This window comes from Aethina tumida, chromosome 4 (assembly GCF_024364675.1).
Source record: "Aethina tumida isolate Nest 87 chromosome 4, icAetTumi1.1, whole genome shotgun sequence".
In the NCBI taxonomy this organism is placed as follows: domain Eukaryota; kingdom Metazoa; phylum Arthropoda; class Insecta; order Coleoptera; family Nitidulidae; genus Aethina; species Aethina tumida.
This window is the reverse complement of record NC_065438.1, coordinates 24,810,136-24,833,687: the sequence shown is the minus strand read 5'-3', so window position 1 is coordinate 24,833,687 and position 23,552 is coordinate 24,810,136. Positions and strand designations below refer to the sequence as shown.

Sequence of the window (23,552 nt, the reverse complement as noted above, 5' to 3'; positions counted from 1 at the left end):
TATTAATAAAGTAGTGCTAAAGTTTTAGTATTTGATGTAAAATTACCCTCAAATTCAATTTCTGGATACTTGTTGTCGTCTGCTTCAGTCTCACTTTCTTCTGGCTCCTTTACCTCAGATGGTTTTTCCTCAGGTTGTTTTGTCCTTTTGGAAAGAATATAAAAAATAGTAAATAATTTGTAATTATCCATGAGAAAAATGATTTTATAAAAAAAAGTAAATGAGTGCACCAAGTCCATAAAACAATATCTTTCAGTTATTTATTATATAAATCATTTAGCTTCATTCACATTATTTTCAGTGTTTTATTTAAATTTATTATTAACCCAGGAGTGTTAATAGACATTTTTCATATTTATGGTAAATAGACATGATCCACTGCTTTAAACCCATCACACATCTGATTTTTTAAAATTATTAAACCTACACAGAATCATTTTTCACAATGGTTCTTGGTAAAGATGCAAACTTTTCCGTATACTCCGTATCCTTTTCTGTATTACTGTAGCTTGATACAATAGACGCGTCCTCTACATCTAAAAAGTAGATTTGTTACTATTAAGAACGTTTTATAAAATAATAAAACTTACTGTCGTCATCCACTGTTATATCTGTTTTAGAAGCTGTATTTACGGCTTGAGCATAATGAATGTTTTCATCAATATTATTATTGCTACCAAACTCGTCAAAATCTTTCTCCTCCCTAACCCCAGAATCAGCAGACAACTCTCCATCGGAACCCATAGATGGAGAATCTGTGAAATTTTTACCACCAATCACCGTTTTGCTTTTAAGTAAAATACAATTTACACTTGGTGCAGATTCTATGTCTCCAAAATCAGATGCGACATCTGACAAGTCAGATGTTTCATCTAATTCTTTATCGCCTAAAATATAAATATATTAAAACGTCAGGAATTCTAGTATTTTGTTGGTAACATACCAATTAGAACTTTGGCGTCGCCAGTTGGATCCGGAACCAGCATTGGTACCGGAACGGGCGAGTGCGTTCCTTGGAACTGCCTCTTTTGCAAATACCAGTTGGCATCATCATCGCTTAGAAGCGATTTATTTTTAAAGTACTCTGCATCATCCTGATCTTCTTCGTCTTCACTGTCGGAAAGAGGCACTTCTTCGATATTCTGCTTTATCTACAACAAAACCAACCCCGTAATAAGTGAATTGGTTAAAATGAATTCACCTACCGTAAGAGTTACTCTGTCTACATATTTGTTGCTACCAGCATCATTGTGCATCCAATCTTCTATGCTGGAAACGGATGTTGTATCCAAATCGGTGGTCTTCCATTTTGTATCTAAAGTTTCTTCGCCGAAATAATATTCTTTGTCATCTCTTGTCCGTGATGAGGTCGACAATCTACTTGATACGCTGTTGGCGGAAGACGAAGGACGGTGAGTTTGAGATGTGGTGACAATCTGGAAGAAATAAATTTTGGTTGTTAATTTTTCTATTTACTATTTGTTGATTTATTTTTTGTTATCATTTTTGGATATATTAATTTACTGATTATAAAATTATTTTTAGCTACCAATCAATGAATTGTTAATGAATAATAATCAGATGGAATTAAAATTCAATACTAAAAATACATTAATTTAAAATTAATAATATTTAAATGGTAAATCTAATTATATTTAAAAACAAACCTATTAATTTAAAATGTTATAGGTTAATCTACCAAGTAAATAATAAATATATCTAATACAAAATTAAATAAAAATTTTCTAATTCATAGTCACCAGATTGAGGAACACCACAACTAATATTTTTAAGTAATCACCTTTTTGGATGTCACTGAAACTATTGCCATACTTTGACTATGCTTCTAATGTATTACAATCGATTAAATAAACATTGACGCTGTGAAAGTACATACTCATGAAGAATCCTTACTAGTTACGTACAAATATCCAATTATCCTAATAGTTATGGTATAATAAGGCTTTATATACATAATTGATTGGATTTCATTGAAAAGTAAGGACATTGCTTAAAATACTAATTTATGTCTATTCAATTTTATTTGAGAGACAATTATGTTAATTAAACTTGTCTATGGAATAAAGTAATGATCATGATACCTTATTAATTATGGCAGTGGCTAAAAGGTCTTCATAAGTTCTGTTATCATCTGATGGCACTTCATTGTCGATCTCCTGTCTAACTAGACCAGGCAGATCATTGGCATCTCTTAAGAGCCTTTGGATTATTTGCTTTAGAAGAGTGTGTGCTGAACATGGCGATTGACCGGTAACTGGTAAATCTGAAATAGAACAAAATTCATGTTAACAATAAAAGTTTAGATCACACTATATCATGCTATTTACAGATGCTGTAAAATTGTACATGGCATCATCAGCAAATCAACAATCAACATTATAAAAGTTGTAGAAATTTATTAATTAGCTTATTTGCAAAGTTATATTTAACTTAACTGTTACAATCAATGAGAATATGTATGTTTTAAAGAAGGTTTAAACGTATGTTATTATTTTAAATTTTATAAACTCTTATTGTTGTGTTTATTAATTTACAATAATTTTTAATTAAAATTTTTATATTTCTATATTAGTTTTCACATCAAAATTAAATTCAGGGTGAACCAATTGGAGATATACAATAATGAAAATAGGTAGGTTTTATCTATAAAATAAAAAATACATAATTTTCTTTCATACTTTTTTATTTCCGTAGAAAATGTTGTGTTCAAAACAAGTAGGTTTATCAATTTATAGCAATTTTTAATTAAATTTTTATGTTTATACATTTGCTTTCATACTAAAATTAAATTGAGTGTGAACCAATTCGAGATATAGAATATTCGTAGGTTGTACCCATAAAATCAATTGTTAATTTTTAAAATAAACAATTGATTTTTGACTAAATTTAAATTTAATATTTTTATTATATACATAGAACTTTCTATAATAATATTAATATTCAATCAATTCAATTTTATAAATATTATATCACAATTATTGAATTGAATTATTCATCAACTCAAATTTAAAATAAATAATAATATACAGACATCAAAATAAGTAATATAAGTTACACATCTTTCTTTAAAATAAATTTGATTCGACAAAATGATCAACATTATAATCAATTATTTTTGAGAATGTTCTAAAAATAAATTCATGTTAAGAGAAAAAATTCTGGATTCTTGCAACTAAAGAAAAGATCAGCTTCAGTAAAAATAAATAAATAAAAATGACAAAAATAAATAATGGTATATAACGGTATCGTCATGAGAATGACACTCCTATAAATTGCCCCCTTGGTTACTATATCATAATCCATTCGATTTTACAGTATAGGGCGAAATGAAAGAAGGGATGCATGTTTTGCTAGTCAATAAAATAGAACCATTACATCATTTTTTAATTATCTAATAAAATCAATTTATTAATGTGTACATACATTTTCAAACTAAACATTTAATGGGCTAAATATTTTTATTATTAAAAATATATATAATATAGTATTTTCTGAATAACAAAATAATTTTATATGTGTATGTTTTACTGTTTAAATATTTTAACTAAATTTAAAACGTATTTATAATGTATCATTGTCATATTAAATTAAAAAAATATAAAAATTTTATATAATAATATTAATATTTGATCAATTTAATATTATAAATATTATAATTATGATGTTATATATAACAAGAATTATTGTGTTATATTATATTGCTAGTCAATAAAATAGAACCATTACATCAAAGAATTGAAAATGCTTTTAATGATATTAGAGAAGAGCAAGGATTAGACCGAATAGTATCTTCAGTTCAAAAATGTATAAATTTATGTTTTTTAATTTCTTAAATTTAAAAAAAAATCAAAATGTCTTGATTTTGTATTGAATGAAAATTATGGTTCTTTAACATTAATCAAAACTAATCAAGAAATGTAAATTGTACAAATAATATTAAAAGCTTAATATGTGGTTTTAGAAAATATTCAGTACCATTGAAAATAGGGAGAAAAACATTATGGAAAAAGATTATTACATTGAATTGTAGGTATATATTTTACGATTATACATATGAAATATAAATATAGGATTGAATCAAAGTTTGCGGAAATACGAGAAAAAACATTTTTTGAAATTTGATGGGCTGCATTTTCTTCAGTACTATTAACTGGTATCTAAATTATGACTCAAACTGAAGGTTACGTACTTTCGTATTTGAAGTTCAAGAGGTGTGGATCTTTGCCCTTCAAGTAACTGCTAATCATAAATTGTGCATCCTTATCAGATTTCAATTTTATCTCACGTTTATTTCTACTAATTCCGTCAATGCAAAGGTTAAGAGTCACAATAGGGAAATTGCCTTCGGGTGTATTAGAAAATAAAAGTAAACATTTTGCATAACATAGACTTGCCCAGAGTGTTTAGAAAGTTACCAACATGCGAAATGAACATCTTCACCGCTAATTATATATTCGCGATAATATGATTATGTTGACGTGATGCTGCAACGAATTATGCTGGTCAATAAAGTTTCCTCCTTATTCTGCCACGGGAACTAAATTAACTTTCGCAGATGTTGAATTTAATACAACGATAAAATAATTATTATTAACCAAAATAACACTTTTACTTTACTGTACTTTCATCAGATGCTAAGTAAATAAATAATACTAAACACTTTTGTGTGTCACCTCATTCATTCACTTCTAATCTTGTAGTTTCTGATACTTACCTAAAACAACCTCAATGAAATAGTGATACAAAAATAATCCACCGCATAATAGCAGCCAAAATGTCAGTAATACACTAGTCAACACAGTCAGGATCATTTTTTTCCATCAACACTTTTATATTTATCACCGCATACTAAAATTAACCTGCAACGTTGTTTAAAATGATACAAACTTATCTCATTATCTCTATTGTTAATAGTAAACTAATCGTTTGTCTTAATTATTATTCACATGTATAATTTGTGAGAATTTTCATATTCACTTATCATTGTGGTATATATGGAGATTTTTTTATTGGACAAATATAGATTAACTATTCCTCTATATTATAACTATTTTACTGATTTTTTTTAACATCTATTAGAATATTTACGCTGACAATAATTTTTATTACTGAATGCAAATATTAACGTCACTAAGGCTTAATGATCAGGAAAATAATATATTACGTATTATTAAATAATTGAATGTTTTAAATTTATACAAATTTTTGGTCATCGACGTATGGTATTAATGCAAAAATATGTAATCACTCCACCGAAGCTTAAAATATTGATATTAGGTAAATTTTATTCAGCTGAATATTTAGTTTCTACGTTTCTCTTTTTGAATTTATTATTATTATATTATGATCTATCCTTATTTAATTACCAAAAATATATCGGGTGAATTTGTAACCAATATCTTCCAAATATTTTAAGTGATAAGCATACTATGAAAAAAGATTCAGGATAAAAAAATTAACCTATGTACAAAATTATTAACGTAAAATATTTTATTTCTTTATATTTTTATTCAAACAACGATAAGAAAATGGTTTTTCTTATGCTCGATTTTCAATGTTTATCTCATCAGATATTATAACAAAATAAAAAAAATCAGAAATAAGATGTTTAATAATTATTATTAAGAGTATAAATGTAAAAGGGCGATTATGTAATCAGAAACTTTTAAATATCTCAAGTAACGCACTACGAAAAAACATTTACTTTAAAAAAATTAAAAATCATAAAAATCACCCTATATATAAAATTATTAATTGAAATATTTCGATAAATATAGGTAGGCGGTTAAAATAAATGTTATTTCTTATATTGGGAAATCACCCTGTATATAAAATTATTAATGTAAAATATTTTTATTTATTAAAAATAAAATTGAAAATAAAAAATATTCGGAGGTTTTGTTATTTTGGATTTATAATAAAATAAAAGAAAAAACTCAGAAATAATATGTTTATTGACTTTATATACCGTACGAAAAATGCTCTTCGTGTCTGGATGTTGTAAGAGATGGATGCACGACAAAGAGAGAAAAGTTTTGCCCGGTAGTAAGAATCCCTACTCTCAGAGACAATGCGCCGTGCTGGTGCGCGCCGGCGCACAATGTAAATTAATCTTTGCGAATGCATTTAGTAACTCTCCGTATGCGTAGGGATGTAGTTCGAGTTCTTCGGATGCTCTATTTAAATTCCGTAACTTTGTATAATTTTCAATCTGTAAAATGAAATATTTTTTGAGGGTATATCAAAAACAAAAATAAGTATTCTAAAAATAAACTACTTTTTTCAAAATAAAAATGTATCCCAAAAATTAAATAAAATATACTAAAAACAACGTCTGCGGAGACGAACCGCATGCTAAACGCAGCAAAACCAAATGATCCCCTCCAGTCAGTTCGGCCCGCCCACATAATTGCATGTATATCTTTCCTTTTTGTTTACAAAGGGGTATTGATGTTCCGTCTCAATATGCGAGTAGACACGCTCATCATTTTTGATACGGTATATAAGGGTGATTGTAACCACAGATGTAAAATATTTCATGTAATAAGTACTCAATACTACGAAAAAAGATTCACTTATAAAAATCACCCTGTATATAAAATTATTAATGTGAAATATTTTTTTTATTTTTATTTTTATTTAAATATGATAAACTTGAAGATAAACAATGCTAGATTTTCTCATTAGATATTATAATAAACTAAATTAAAAACTCACGAATAATATGTTTGATAATTTCAAATAATTGTTATATGTATCCAAATATATCCAATAATAAATACTCTGTACTATGAACAAAGTTTCACCTACAAAAGTTACCCTGTATATAAAATTATTATTGTGAAATATTTTTATTTCTTTATATTTTTATTCAAATAATGATAAAATTGAAGATAAACAATGTCGGGAGGATAAAATATATGTTTTTTCTTATACTTATTAGATATTATAATAAAATGAATGAAAAAATTCAGGAACAATATGTTTAATATCGCCACATAATTGTTGTAATATCTCAAATAATAAATACTTACTACTTACTACGAAAAATAAAATTTACTTAAAAAATCACCCTGTATATAAAATTATTGTGAAATATTTTTATTTATTTATTTTTATTTAAATAATGATAAAATTCAAGGTAAATTATGCTAGGAGGTTAAAATAAATGTTTTTTGTTGTTTGTTACATATTATAATAAAATAAATGAAAAAACTCAGGAATAATGTATTTAATCGCCTGAAAAAATTGTTATTAAGTGCAGAAATGTAAAAGGGTGATTTTGTAAGCAAAAATTTTCAAGTATCTCAACTATTAAGCATTCTATACTAAGAAAAACGATTCACTTAAAAAAGATCATCCTGTATATAAAATTATTAATGTGAAATATTTTCTTTTCTTTAAATAATAATAAAATTAAAATAAATGTATTTTCTTATGCAGAATTTTCCAAGTTTCTCTCATTAGATATTATAATAAAACAAATGAAAAAATTCAGGAATAATATATTTAATTGCCTCAAATAATTGTTATTAAGCGTGGAAATGTAAAAATTAAGTAAACAATTAATATATGACGTAAACAACAATTCAAAGCGACTTTTGGTCCGTTGGAAATTATCTGTAATCGTGACTAATCACAAAGTAAAAAAATTCGCAAAAACAATGAATACATAAATATAAAAATACAGTAAGGTACATGTGTTATAATAGAAAACATGATTAGACCATTAATGCAATGTGGAAAATGGAATTGAATATAATTAAACTATCACAAAAATAATGGAAATGTGTGAAAGTTGATTGTTTTTTGCATTCAAAGTCAATGCCATATTGCGGCCTTATTAACCATGTATCATACTTATAATAAAATACAATCAACGTACAGTATGTTTTGTTGAAACGTATTAAAGTCACTTTATTATGGACTTGTCAGACTAACAATCATTTAGAATATTAATAATAAAAATAATTCAATTTAAATTAATGACTCAACTCTTTTATTTCCATGCTAGGACGAGTTTGAAGCATTAGAATAATGGTTAATATTTGCAATTTCACGACGAAGAAATTAGATCACTTCTGGAGTGCCATCATTAATTATTAATTTGGAGATAACACTTTAAACATTTAAATTGCGTAAGCGCCATTTTTTTCTAAAAATGTAAAAACAATATTTAAAAGTAAAAGTTCCAATTATGTAAATTAATGCGAATACCTAAAGGCTGTGATTCGATCTACAAAAAAGAAACTATACTTAGTAATTCTAGAGATGGTGATTTCAAAGGTCAGTTGTTTATTGGCATACAAAAGGGGTAAATTAAATTTTAATAATCGCCATATAAATTATTCACAAATCAATCGATTATCTTAATACATGGTTGTGATTTTTATTACCTTATAAGTTTTTGTCTCACTCGGAATTCCTTGAATTGTGTCAAATCATTTTATTCACTTGGAGTAAGATGTTTTGTAAGTAATTTAAATTTCAAGGATTCCACTTAAATACCATTACATTAATTAGCATCATGCATCAAAATAGAAGTATTGCATCTCATTTAATATTAACATGCATAATGTAACTGAATATAATGAATCATTATTAATGATCGGAATCATAAGCAATGAAATGGCTTCTGTTTGAAATAATTTCTTAATAAACCTTATTTCTGTTATTATTTGTGCTAGTGTAACTGTTTTCAATTAACCAATACAGTTAAACCATGGAATAATAGTTTAAATTCCGCTTTAACGTAAATGATGAGAAACAATTATTTATTGTTTTCACATAAATGTTAAATATACAGTTCTAGCAGGATTTATCATTTTTTTAAATAAATGATAATATATATCTCAGCTAACGTTTCATTTATGAATAAAAGTCATGGTTAATATTTGGGTTAATACTGAATATTATGGTGGCAAAGATCTAACCACAAGATGTATTCAACAATACTGACGAGTTTACAAACAACAATTATTGAACGTTTAAAAGGAAGTAAACTATTAGTTCTTGCTCCAATTTAATGTTTATAGGGAAATTTCACAATTCTAATGTCAAATGAAATCCTGTTTCTTTTTTTATTTCAATACCATTGAATTGAATTGGGAACATGTTTTACCTTCATCTTTTAATTATGTGTTATGCGTAGTTGTACAAAAACGACGAGGAAAATCAATTAAGTTACCAATTCTTCCATCTATATTGTAAGGAGAAGTGTGTTATTGTCTTTTTATAATTACATAGTGTGGATGTAAATTAACCGTATACCTCTAATAATAAATAATTATTAACAGTTACATTCGCTCAAATAAATTTGGGAAATTGAAAATATATTCTGTGGTAAATTAGATCTACAATCATATAATTTGTTGCCCTTATTTCTTTGGAATTGGACTCTATTATCAAAGTTTCATTATTGTAATCCTCTACAAGACAATTGTCTGATTTATTTGCGAAATACTAATTTACTAAATGAATTAACTACCTTCCACCACATGTCCATTAAATCTACATAAATTAGAACTACAATTACATAATATATTGTCTTCATTTCTTTGGAACTGGACTGTAGTACCAAAATTTCAATTCTGTAATTGACTACCTTACACCACACATCCATTAAATCCATGTAAATTAGATATTCCGTGATATAATTTGGCTGTATTCATTTCTTTGTAACTGGACTCTAGTGTTAAAGTTTCATTAATGTAATCCTGTACAAGACAATTGTCTGATTTATGTTCGAAATACTAATTGACTAAATGAATTAATCATCTCATTATGATGGACTACCTTACACCACACATCCATTAAATCTATGTAAATTAGATATGCCATCATGTAATTTGACTGTATTCATTTCTCTGTAACTGGACTCTAGTACTAAAGTTTCATGAATGTATCCTGTACAAGACAATTGTCTGATTTATTTTCGTAATAATACTAAATTAATTAATTGTGTCATTATGATAGACTACCTTCCGTCATACGTCCATTAAATCTACGTAAAGTAGATCCATAATCAATTTGTTGTATTTATTTCTTTGGAACTAGAGTATAGCACCAAAATTTCATTAGTGTAATCATGTACAAGACAATTGTCTGATTTGTTTTCGAAATATTAATTGACTAAATGAATTAATTGTCTTATGATGGACTACCAACCACTACATGTCCATTAAATCAACGTAAATTAGATCTACCATCGTTTAATTTGTTGTATTCATTTCTTTGGAATAGAACGCTAGAATGAAAATTTTATTAATGTAATCCTGTACAAGACTATTGCCTGATTTGTCTTTGAAATACTAATTAACTAAATGTATTGATCGTGTCATTATGATGGACTACCTTCCACCACACGTCCATTAAACCCGCGTAAATTAGATCTACAATTATTTAATTTGTTGTATTCATTTCTTTGGAACTGGACTCTAGTATCAATGTTTGATTTCTGTAATCCTGTACATGACAATTGTCTTATTTGTCTTCGAAATACTAATTGACTAAATGAATTAATCATGTCATTATGATGGACTACGTTCCCTCACACGTCCATTAAATCCACGTAAATTAGATCTACAATGACTTAATTTGTTGTATTTATTTGTTTGGAACTGAACTTTAGTACCAAAGTTTCATAAGTGTAATTTTGTACGAGAGAGTTATTTAATTTGTTTTCGAAATACTATATACAATTATATAATTTGTTATATTCATTTCTTTGAAAATGGACTCTAATCCCCAAAATTCATGAATGTAATCCTGTACAAGACAATTGTCTGATTTATTTTTGAAATTTTAATTGACTACACGTCCATTAAATCCACGTAAATTAGATCTGTAATCATATAATTTGTTGTATTCATATGTATATTTCTTTGGAACTGGACTCTAGTACCAAAAATTTGTTAATGTAATCCTGTACAAGACAATTGTCTGATATGTTTTCCAAATAATAATTGACTAATTCATTAGATCGACAATCATATTTATTGTATCATTTTTTTGGAACTGGACTCTAGTAATTGCTGTAATCCTGTACAGGACAATTATCTGATTTGATTTCCAAATTCTAATATCTATATGTATTAATAGCCTCATTAGTATGGATTACCAACTTGCCATTAATCGAGAAATTACACCTGACCTGACATTGACGTGTCATTGCATTTTGAATCAGTCCAAAATTACTACATCACATTAAACAACGAAACAAGTTTTCTGTTTGCTCGTAATGAAATTAAGTAAATATTACAAGGTTGGACGAAAACTGCCGCAAACGGAATACAAAGTTCTTCGGGTACACGTGGATTGGGCAAACGTCGAGAAATTGCGAAGAGTTAGATCATCGATTTAATAAAACGGTGTTAATCTGTTAATGGGCTCGATTGTAAAACAAATTGCACACACGCATTTCGATGAGTCGATGATGCATTTAAAATATTATCGACTCAAAATAATTATAAAATATAATTTGCGTAATTAAAACTATAAAAAGGTAAGTGCATTTGAAATTAAATTATTTTGAAATTGCTCGGCTAATTGCAATTCACGTGAATACCACATTTTGTCCATAATTTTTTTTTAACGATTTATACTGAAGAATCTCGAGTGATAACTTTTCTGTAGCGATAATTGGGTGTGTGAATTCCATGATTACGTGGAATTTGCATTTTAATTAAACTGAATCGAATTATGTTTAATGTAAAGTTTTTATTTTTCTCACACGATTAAAATCTACTAGGCAAGATCCGCAAATTATGGTTTACAGTGGGAACGGCAATTTTAACCGATCGCCGCGAATATAATCAGAGAAAGTACGACATTTGCGATGAATTAAATAAAAATCTGTTGTTGACTTTTCACCGGAATTTTTTTGCATAAATGCACGGATTATTCGTCTTCTGGTATTTTAAGATGCGGCACCCGAGTAGAAATCAGAACTTTTCAATGTAAATTTTTGACTTCTAGTTAATTAATTAATTACATAAACCTAGTTTTATGCTTAGAGTAATATGTGTTGTATACTTACGTTGTAATAAATAATATTTTCATTAATATTACAACTAGATGTTTGAAGCGATTGAGAAAATGATTAAAACAATAATAAAACATGTATTTAGGATAACAGGTGTAAGATTATTAATAATCCTGATGTATCATTTACTTCCGGTTTAATAAATGAATACAAATAAAGTGCAGTTATATGCTAAAGTCTATTTAAGATTGAAACATCCCCGTAACAATTTTTTGTATATTTTGATTTTAATTTTCTCATAAAAAATAAGAAATTGATAAAATAGTGGGTGAAAAAAATTATTTTTACATCTCTTGATGTAAAGAATATTTTTTAAGGTACGATGTTCTTTTTGTCTATTTTCATTCATTCATTATTACAAATGTTTTATTAGGTTAAACTAATTGGTTTTTTACATGTGAAAGTAATATTTCAGTAGAAATCTATTAAAATAATATAGTTAAATATCAACGTTATGTGTACATATCTTATCATACAATCTGCATTTAATGATGATGTATCAGAATATTATCGAATAAACAATATATTTTTAAAATACTGTAATTTGTAACAATTAATATTCATATTAATTTAAAGAGCTTATGAATTAGTTTTATTTAAAACATGTTTTAATTATTTAAAAATATATTAATTTGAGAAATTAATACATCATTAGTAATCTTTTAAAATAATATATGAAGTTAAATATAAACATTTATATAAAAAAATCTACGAATTAACAAAAAAAAATTAATTTAATAAAAAATAATATATTTTTAAGTTTTTAGGTCTGAGTTTTTCATCAAAAATATTATTGAGATAATATAATATTTATAATATCTACATATAATGATAATACAAATTTAACGTGTATAAACTAGCTGCAATTTTTCATAATAATTTCAAGGGCATATGAATTTTAAATAAATGTACTTCCATATAAGTGGAAAATTAAATTTACCTGTGTCAATGATAAAATAATATACAATTATACTTTTTTAAAGAGAAATCAGTGTGAAATAATTTTTATTGTATATTTATTCATTAAAATTGAGTTGCAAATAATGAAATTGAAGAAGTGCTTACACCAAAAATGGGTAACATTGTGTACAAATTAGAAATATTTATGGCACATTACATTGATTACCTTTCTATTATTATTTTCTATATGTGAAATTAATACTTCAGTACTATAAGGTTTTCTTGAAGTGTAAGCTTTCTTACAAAAATGTTATTGAGGTAATATAATTTTTATAACATAATCTGCATATAATGATGATATATCATAATTTTAACTGCAATTTGTGACGAATTAATTTTTCATACTAATTTCATGGCCATATGAATATTAAATAAGTTTATTTCCAGATAAGTGGAAAATTACTTTCACATGTGTCAAAAATTATAAAATTATGCTTTTTTAAAGAGAAATCAGTTCGTAATGATTTACCAAATTTTAAATATTTTTTGATTATTTCATAAAAAAAAACAAATTTATTAATTTGTGAATGTAAAATATTTTAGAGTTTTTGTTGTTTATTATTAAACTACTATTCATTTAAATTGAGTCATAACATAAGTGGTTTAACAAAAAGTCAGACACGTTGCATACAACTTATTACAAACATTTTAATAGATTAAAGTAAATATATGTTATATTTTTTATACATTTTAAAATGAGTTGAGTAAAGTTAATATTAATGTTTATCTAAACAATTATATGAATTAAAAAAAATGTATATAATAAATTCTTTAGATGTGAGCTTTTCTGAAAATATATTATTGAGGTAATATAATTTTAATATTATAATATGCTCTGCATATAATAATGATAAATTAGAATTTATCGAATAAAATAACTATTATTTGTAACGAATGGGCATATGTATATTATATTAAATAAGTCGATTTACAAATAAGTGGAAAATAGTTCGTAAAGGATCTATTAAATTTTAAATATATTTTAATTATATAATTAATTATTTTATAATTTTTGAATATAAAAAATGATATAATCAGACTTCCCTCGAATAGTATAGAAAAAAATTTTAAAAGCACGAGTTTTTTATAGGCCACTTATTTAATTACTGTTCATTAGAATTGAGTCAAAAATAATGTAGTGGAGTGTTTCCACCAAAAATGGGCCACACTGTATGTACTTATTGCAAACATTGTAGTATATTTTTATTATATGTGAAGTTAGTATTTCAGTAGTAATCTTTTAAAATAATATATAAAGTTAAGTTAAATATCAACATTTATGTAACCAAATGTATAAATTAAAAAAAAACATCTAAAAATAAATAAATTTAATTAAAAATAGTTTTTCAATTCTTTAGCTGTGAGCTTTTCTGCAAAAATATTGAGGTAAAGTAATTTTTATAAGATGATCCGCATATAATGATGATACATCATAATTTTAACGAATAAACTAACTTCAATTTGTGACGAATTCATTTTCATATTAATTTCATGTACATATAAATATTACATAAATTTATTTTCAGAAGTGGAAAATTACTTTCATATTTTGTTTTTTAAAGATAATTCATAATTTATAGTGATTTTCCAATTTAAACAGTTTTCATAAAAAATCAATATTGCTAATTTTAGACTTTAAAAAAATATATTTGACTTTAGACGAATGATATATAAAACACAATTTTAAGTGCATGTTTAACGTATATTAAACTATTGTTCATTGTTAAATTCAGACATAAATAATTGTGTTACAGAAGTGCTTCCAGCAAAAATGGGCCACACTGTGTAAAACTAATGACAAATATTTTATTAGTAGTTAACTATCTTTTTATTATATTTTATATGAATTTCGGTACTAATATTATAAAATAATATACAAAGTTAAACATTTACGTTTACGTAAACAAATTTACAAATTCGAAAACAAAAACAGATAATAAAAAAAATTAATCAAGAATAAATTAATTTTGTTTATATGCAAAAATATTTTGCAGGTAATATATTTTTTATATTAATATGTTTATCTAATAAACGATTTATGTTCAAAATACTTTGATTTGTAACAAATTAATTTTTGTTACAAATTATGTTAAATTCCAAGTAAATGAAAAATTAGTTTTTGACTTGACTGGTGATAGACAGAAAATAATTTTTAGAGAACACCAAAAGTAGATCACATAATATACAAATATTTTAGGATATTAAATGTTTTAAATAGTCGGTAAGTGAATTTGTAATATTACTCAAAAGCATCAATAGTAGTTTACAGTTTATTGTTAATAATTATTTTTAAACAAAATTTTTAGATATACGTGTCTATTAATTTTTATTACGCTTCTTCAAATATTTATTTTAGTACAATGTTTAAATTGTGATATCATTCAGTATTCTGAAAATTAAAAAATAATATTTAGCGTATTAATTTAGGACACGTAAAATGTACTCATAATTTTCAACCAGTAATATTAAATTTAATAATTTAAATATAATAGAAATAACTTATTTCTATTATTTCTTATTTGACATACTGGATTTGACTTAATATAGTAAAAATCTATTAAAATAATATGTGAAATTAATAATATTAATATTCAAAAAAAATCTACGTCTATGTTTTAAAAACACAAAATAAATAAATTTTATCAAGAATATTTTACCAAGTTGTTTAGATATTGAGTTATAAATAATTAAGTTACATGAGTTTTTTCACCAAAAGTGGACCTTATTGTATACAACTTAAAACTATAAATATTTTAGTAGCAAAATTAATGATCTTTTTATTATTTTTTTTATAAGTGAAATTAATCCTACTTCTCTTTTAAAATAATATTTAACGTATTTATTTTAAGGACACGTGAAATGTACTCAATTTTTAACCAGTGATATTAAATTTCAATATATATTATTTCTATTATAAGTGTTTTCACCAAAAAAGAACCACATTGTAAACAATTTATTAGAAATATTTTGGTAGATTAAACTAATTATGTTCTTATTATTATTTTTAAATGTAAAATTAATATACTAGTACTAATATTTTAAAATAATATTTAACGTAATAATTTTAAGGACACGTAAAATGTAGTAACAATTTTAGTATTAATATTAAATATAACATACATTATTAAAGAAAACATTTATTTTCTATTATTTCTTTTTCATGTAGTTAATTCGGTAAAAATCTTTTAAAATAATATGTAAAGTTTATAATATCGTTATTTATCGATTTGTTTAAAACTATGTTTAAACAACACGAAATAATACTTTATCAAGTTGTTCAGATGTCACCATTTATGGGAAGTAATAAAATATTACACATGTAATTTTTATAATATAATATACACATAATGATGATTTATCGATATTTTATCGGATAAATAATCTATGCTAGTGTACAGCAATTTGTAACAAATTAATTGTTCATATTAATTTCATGGGGGTACAAATATTAAAATGTTACCAAGAGAATGATGTTCATTGCCAAATGCCAAAATGTAAATTTTAAAAAATATGATAATTTATATATTTTCATACAATAAAAAATTTTATTCCAAATAATTTAATTATTGGTTATATTCTAATTCATTTTTTAAATATATTTTAATGACTTCATTAAAAATTAAATTTTAAGCTTTTGGAGTATAAAAAATACTCTTACTAATACGACTTTCGTCGAATTATATAGAAGACAATTTTAAGGACACGCTTATATTTTTTATTGGCCATTTATTAAAGTATTATTCCTTAAAATTAAGTCAAAAATAATGAAGTTACAGGAGTGCTTACAACAAAAATATGCTACAGTGTATACAAATTATTGCAAATATTGATGAAGAATTGAATTCTAAATTTGGAGTATTTTTAATGCTGTTTATTAAAATTGAAAATATTCTAATTAATTTAAAATTTAAACCATAATTCTAAGACATATGTAGATGCTTTTAGTAAACAATTATGTATTTATTAATTAATTAATAATAACCTTAAAATTGTTTCGAAAGTGTTGAAATGCTATTTTGTAAAAAATTCATAAACTTATTGGTGTTTATTAAAATTTCATGAAGGCTCCAAATAAAAAAATTAATGAATAGTTCATCAAACATGATATTGATTGCAAATTAATTTTTCCCATTAAACTTGTATCTTGTTTACTCGTTCACCTTAGAAAGAAGGATAAATGTTCAATTACTTCAATAAATACGTATCCTAGCACATATGTTTTTCCGGTTTCTTAACGACATCAAAACACGATATCCAATTGTTTGTCAAAACATACATGTGAATAACAATCTAACCGCGACCCAACAATTTACCATATTTTAAGCAAATAAACTTTGTTTATTCCAATTTTGGTTGAGCAAATACACAAAATTTCCAGCATCAAACGAACAAACACAAATGCCCGCGATTCAGTCCAATCGAACCAATCAAAATAAACAAGAACGTGCAAATCGTCGTTCACCGCACGAGGTACCACCGACTGAACAACGAGCGCGTCTTCACCTGTGTGCTTGCGCTTCGAGCGCACCGCTGTGACTAAGTTCGTTAAGTTGGCCAGAGAGATAAGATGGTCAAGGTGTTGTGTGTACGTTCAAGATTGACGGCTTGCAATCCGAAGGTTGTTGCTGCTTGATATTGTTGAATGCGTCGCGAAAACACCGCGACGGAGACACGCCAAATTTCCAATTACGGTGCGGCATCGCACACTTTTACCTGCCGCATGTTCCACGATCGAGTGGTAAAGGTATTTGGATTTGGTTTTCGGATGCGAGGGGCTATTGTGGCGCAACATATGCACGCCCGTTTGTTGTTTAAATGGCTCTGTGAGTCATGGTACATTATCTTTTTTGCGATTTGTTTGGCGAGATTAAGAAAACGAGATCTACTGGAACTGGAGATTTCGGAGAATTATAACAACTGTCTCTTCTTAAAACTGAGATATATGAAGGATAAAAAATATCTTAGGATCAAAAATGAACTAAACAACAATGTAAGAACAATGTAGGAAACAAGATATTTTGGAACTGAAGATTTCAAAGAATTAAAAAAAAATAGAATCAAATTAATATGGCTACTTAAAGAATCAATGCTGTATTTTTAAAGAAGAAAAGAACTATTGGAATTGAAGATTTGAAAGAATCAAATTATGGAATGTCAAGAATCAAAACTATCCTTTTAAAGACTTTAGTCATCAATGACAAGACATCTTAATATAAGCATAAATTCTCTTAAATCTTGATTTTGAGAATTAGGAAAAATTGTTCTTTTTCTCGTTTTTTTTTTGACGAAAGAAAAGAATAGCTAAGTGAAGATTTACTAAATTTTAAATAGTTTATAAGCATTTCGTAAAAAAATTCTAAATTTTGACTTTAAAAATTGATATTTTTAACTATTCATATATATATGTAGATTATTTTAGTAAAGAATTGTATATTTATTAATTAATAATAACTTAACTTAAAAGTGTTGAAATGACATTTTGTACAAAATTAATCAAATTCAAATTTTATGAAAACATGAAGATTCCAAGGAATTAAAATTATACTTTAAGAATCTTAAGATTTAAAAATTTACTTCTTATAAGGTCTATTGAAACTGAAGATTTCAAAGAATTAAAAGAATTATCTCTTTTTGAAATGGCATCTGAAGAATCAAAACTAGAATTTAGAAATTAAAGATTAACTATATATCTGTAACAATAATTTTTTTTAAATTTCGACGTTATGAATCATAAAACATATTATTTTTTTGATTTATTTGACGAAACCAAGAAAAGAAAACCCATTGGAATCGAAGATTTCTAATATTCGACACAATTCTCTGTTTTTAATCTTTTTAAAGATTAGGATTCAATAATTAACATCACGTCTATAACATTAAATTTTCTTAATTCTGTAATTCACGATACATAGTTTTTTCTATTTATTAAGACGAAGAAGAGAAGACCTATTGTAACTGAAGATCTCAAAGAATTAAAAGAATTGTTTCTTCTTAAAACGTCTTAGCACCTGAAAACTCAAAAATATCTTTTTAAACAACTTAGGAATCAAAAATTAAGTAGATATCTGTGACAATAGATTCACATGATTTCATAGAATCAAAATAATTGTCTCTTCTCGAAATGTCATGTTATCTGAACAATCAAAATTATCTTTTTAAAGATCTTGGGAACTAATAATGTAATAACAGCTTCTTTTAAATCTTGGCGTTGTGAATCACATCTTTTTTTGGATTTACTTGAAGAAAACGGGATTTCAAAAAATCAAAACAGTTGTCTTTCTGAAGAATCCAAACTATCTTTTTAAGGATCGTAGGGTTCAATAATTAATAACACATCTGTAAAATTAAATTCTCTTAAATCACAAAACATAGTTTCAAGATTCAAAATTACCTTTTTAAAGATTTTAGGAATGAAACACTAACTGAATATCTGTAAGATATGTATTTTATATATTGGCTTGACGAAACTAAGAAAAGAAGGTTTTTTGGAACTAAAGTTTCAAATAATTAAAAGAATTATCTTTTCTCTACTTAGTGAATCAACTTATTTTCTATTTTTTTTCTCCATGAAAAGTAGACAAATTGGCAGAGAAAATTTCAAAGAGTCAAAAGAATTAACTTTTCTTAAAAAGAATCTGAAAAATGAAAACATTCTTTCAGATTTCAGATTCATAAGAATAAATTGTTTTATATCTTGATTTTGTAAGTCAGGACACATAAACTTTTTTCTGACTTACTCGATGAGTTTAAAAAAAGAAGACCTATTGCAACTAACTACCTAACACTTAAATATTAAGTACCTAAAGAACAAAAACAGTTTCCCTAAAGAATCTAATATAACTGTAACAATAAATATACTTAAATAAAGTTGAAGAAAACTAAAATTTGAATATAAAATTAGCATGGGTGCTGCAAAAAATGTAGTTAACTGTATGCCAGGTTCACGGAACTAATAATTTATTTTAATAAATAGAGGAGAGAGATGCTTCATTTAAAGTAATGAGGAATGGTGTACATGCGAAAGGATTAATGAACTCATCCGTCTAGATGTTACCCCTTTAATTCGTTGTAAAACCTGTTGCCTTGACTTATTGTTAGTATCATAATCTTTTACACGGTTTATGTACTCACTTAATAATTCGAATTTATATTTTTTTAGTTTTGTATTAAATATTTTTTCTCAGATTGAAGTTTTGTCATAGTGATTTATCTCAAAAAATTGTCCATTTTTAGAAGAAAATTTCACTCTATTTTCTCTCTGAATCTCAATCAAAAGCTGCTTTTGGAAGAAATTTTCACATTACTCATTATTGAGTGAGATGGTACGAATCAATTACAAGAAAATTATGGATCCTCTAATAACATTTAATTAAAAAAAAATAAAAAAATGTTCTCCCCGGCGGGGAATCGAACCCCGGTCTCCCGCGTGACAGGCGGGGATACTGACCACTATACTACCGAGGACTTGTTAAAAAGTACTCAGTTATTACTTTAAGTATATATATAGTATATATTCAGTGTTTAATGTTAACTTATAAAATTAAATTAAATATGCACACTCATGTGAAATATGTGACTTAATTATAACAATAGTTATATCTAACAAATTTTACATTGATTAACCCACTTTTCCAAATTGCAACGTCGTCTATTGAACAGTTTTATTCAATGATCAAATCATTTATAAATATAATTTATAATATAAAGTATAAAAAATATTGACTATTTTTTTCAAAAATACTCATACTTTTTATCAAAGTACTTTATTTCAAGAAAAATGTGCAGGATTTTCAAAAATTATTTAATTCTACATTTTAAATATGTGCTATAACGACAAACGCAAAAGAAAATCAAATCATAATATTTATTCATTATAATTATTTATTTATTTAAAAAGTTAAAAGAAAATGGTACCTATATTTGTTCAGGTTTGTAGGTCGACGTTTATTGAAATTATTTCTTGACGTTTTGCTAGAAAATAAATTATTTAATTACTTTTATTAATATTTTAAGATTAATCTTGAAAACTTCTATAAGACCATCAATGGGATGATACAACTGAATAAGGATATATCTTATAATATAAAACTAACATTCAATTGTACTAAAATGAATAAAAAAAATTTAGTTTTTTTTCACTCAATCAAGTGTTATTATCGTGCTTTATTTTAGTCAGGTTCTGTTTTTTACAGTACATGTTGTTAAATCATACAAATTAATTATATGATAAATATAAATATATTTTAATTTAAAAATAAAAAAATACCCTCCCCGGCGGGGAATCGAACCCCGGTCTCCCGCGTGACAGGCGGGGATACTGACCACTATACTACCGAGGACTTGTTAAAATCACTCGGTAATTAATTATTTCTTCGAAGTCCACGTAGTGAATAATATTTACAGTATATATATACAATATACAGTGAACCATTTTATTCGATGATAAAAGCATACAATTTAAGTGACAAAAATATACAACTTTTATTCTATTTATCAAAATATTTTATTACTTAAAATCTATCATTAATATAACAAAATGGCAGAATGTTCAAAACTTTTTCAAAAGTGTTTAATAATTTCTTTGTTTAGGTTTGTACTGAACCACAGAATTAAAAAAATATATAGCCTTTAAGGAATTTTACATCGAATAAGATAATGAGAAAAAAAGTATTAATAAAACTTATACTTTAAGTAACTAAGATATTTTAGTCACTTTATTTCACAATTAGGTTGAAAACAATAAATAAATTCATTCAACTCTGTCACAAAATTGATAATATGTTATATTTTTTATGAAATTTTGTTATGTAATTGTTTTGAAAATCTCTCAATCCAATGGAAACTTTTCTCATTTTTTATAAAAAAATTAACAATAGACCTCTGCCACATGAAAAATAATTATTATGGCATATGCAAAGTGTTTCTAAAATAGGTGGGTAAAATTTAGAAACAATTATAAAACCTCTAATAATGAAAAATGCATAATTAAGAAAAAATATACTCTTGAACTCTGTGTTACATATATTTAATTTTAAAAACTGATTTTCACACAATACAAAATCAAGTAGGTATGATAAGGTAGTTTTGATTAGTTTTGATAATTATAGAATAAAAAACATTTACTATATCCTTTTATTAATTTAATAAATATATTTTTTATATTATGAATATAATATATATGTATATGAATAATATTTTTATAATATGAATATTAATTCATATTATAAAAAACCTTCATTTGCATTAATATATAAATTTATTTTTAGGCATTACTTTTTGCTAATGTTGCTAAGTTTTGAAAATTGTGCCAATTTTTTATGGTCCTCCAAAACAGAACCGAAGACCCAACGCAGTCTACTCGTAATTAAATATTTTATGGAAATTTAAAAACGACTGGACCGAAGATAACGAAAATAAGACAATTTTTTGAAATTTAAATTTGATAGGCCATATTATCTTCATAAAAAATATCAGAAAAAATTTATATTTAGATTTTCTTCATTATTGGTCCTGTTCTACCTACTTCCAAATTTTGACCACCTATTTTAAAACACAATACAGAAAATAGAGTTTCTTATTATATTTCTCTTAAGCTATTATACTTGTATATAATTCGATTTATAAATAAAAAGTTACTGGGGAAATTTCATGTCAAATGGACCACACTATATATACATAATTTTAGGTAATTTTCGTTATATCTCAAGCAATTTGTAAACATTTCAAAAAAAGCAGTGATGAAGTAACGCGTAATAATAAAAATTGATATAATTCGAAATAAAATGCAATGCAGTAAATCTTCGTGATAAAAGTGAAGATTCATTCATTCTTGATCCACGTTCAACCATCAATCATATTGCGGTGATTATTGAGACACAGCAGCAATTTCCCAACGCATCTGTTCCACATCGGTTGCGGGGTGAAAGTGAACCAGAATTTTGGTACATCTCCAATGTCATACGAACTGAATCAACCCAATTAACTAGTTTTCGGAGTGTGGACGATTCAATTAAACACATAAATCATTATTTTGGATATGCACTGTAAAATGAAAGTTGCATATAAATAACGAGGAAAAGTTTTCTTGTTTATTGATAAGTAACATGTTTTTGTTTTTAAACAAATTAAAGTAATTTGTTTGTCTTTAATGGCGTACCCTTCATCCGTCTAGTCGGAACGGTTGAAGTTACGTATGTATTCTAGAAAACATAGTCATGGTGGCTATAAATATATTTTAAACATGTGACCTTAGACTGATCTAGTAAATGAATGCTAAAGGTTGTAACGGTGGAAATTTATTTAGACGTCTTTATAAAAAATGACTACAAATTATTGACATTCATGCTTGGAAGATAAAAATCATAAATAAATTATTTTATATTTTGTACAAGCTTATAAAAACTTCAGTTAGTATCCCAGTTTTAGTTTTATTAATAGATCACAATTTATTACTACTACAAACAACATGTATGAATTCATAACAAATTTTGGAGCACAGTTATTTCGGAATAATTAAACCAACCATTCC

The 23,552-nt window shown here is 25.5% G+C and overlaps 1 protein-coding gene and 2 non-coding genes across 4 annotated transcripts in view; all 3 read right to left on the bottom strand.

Moving 5' to 3' along the window:
• Positions 1-23,552, bottom strand: part of LOC109599854 (uncharacterized) — a 53,654-nt gene that overhangs the window by 7,196 nt on the left and 22,906 nt on the right. Inside the window, exons 1-8 of one of the 2 annotated variants that reach the window (XM_020015904.2) lie at positions 17,338-17,553; positions 4,736-4,880; positions 2,103-2,284; positions 1,206-1,436; positions 944-1,151; positions 591-887; positions 428-536; positions 47-144 (exon numbers count right to left, since the gene is read on the bottom strand). In XM_020015904.2, coding sequence (XP_019871463.2) covers positions 47-144; positions 428-536; positions 591-887; positions 944-1,151; positions 1,206-1,436; positions 2,103-2,284; positions 4,736-4,832 — 1,222 coding nt within the window. In that variant the 5' untranslated portion in view covers positions 4,833-4,880; positions 17,338-17,553. Of the gene's footprint in view, positions 1-46; positions 145-427; positions 537-590; positions 888-943; positions 1,152-1,205; positions 1,437-2,102; positions 2,285-4,735; positions 4,881-17,337; positions 17,554-23,552 lie in introns of those variants that run through there. The other variant, XM_020015903.2, reaches the window with a different exon arrangement.
• Positions 20,417-20,488, bottom strand: Trnad-guc (transfer RNA aspartic acid (anticodon GUC)). Its single transcript has one exon. It is a non-coding gene; the product is annotated as a tRNA-Asp (tRNA).
• Positions 21,292-21,363, bottom strand: Trnad-guc (transfer RNA aspartic acid (anticodon GUC)). The gene has a single exon. It is a non-coding gene; the product is annotated as a tRNA-Asp (tRNA).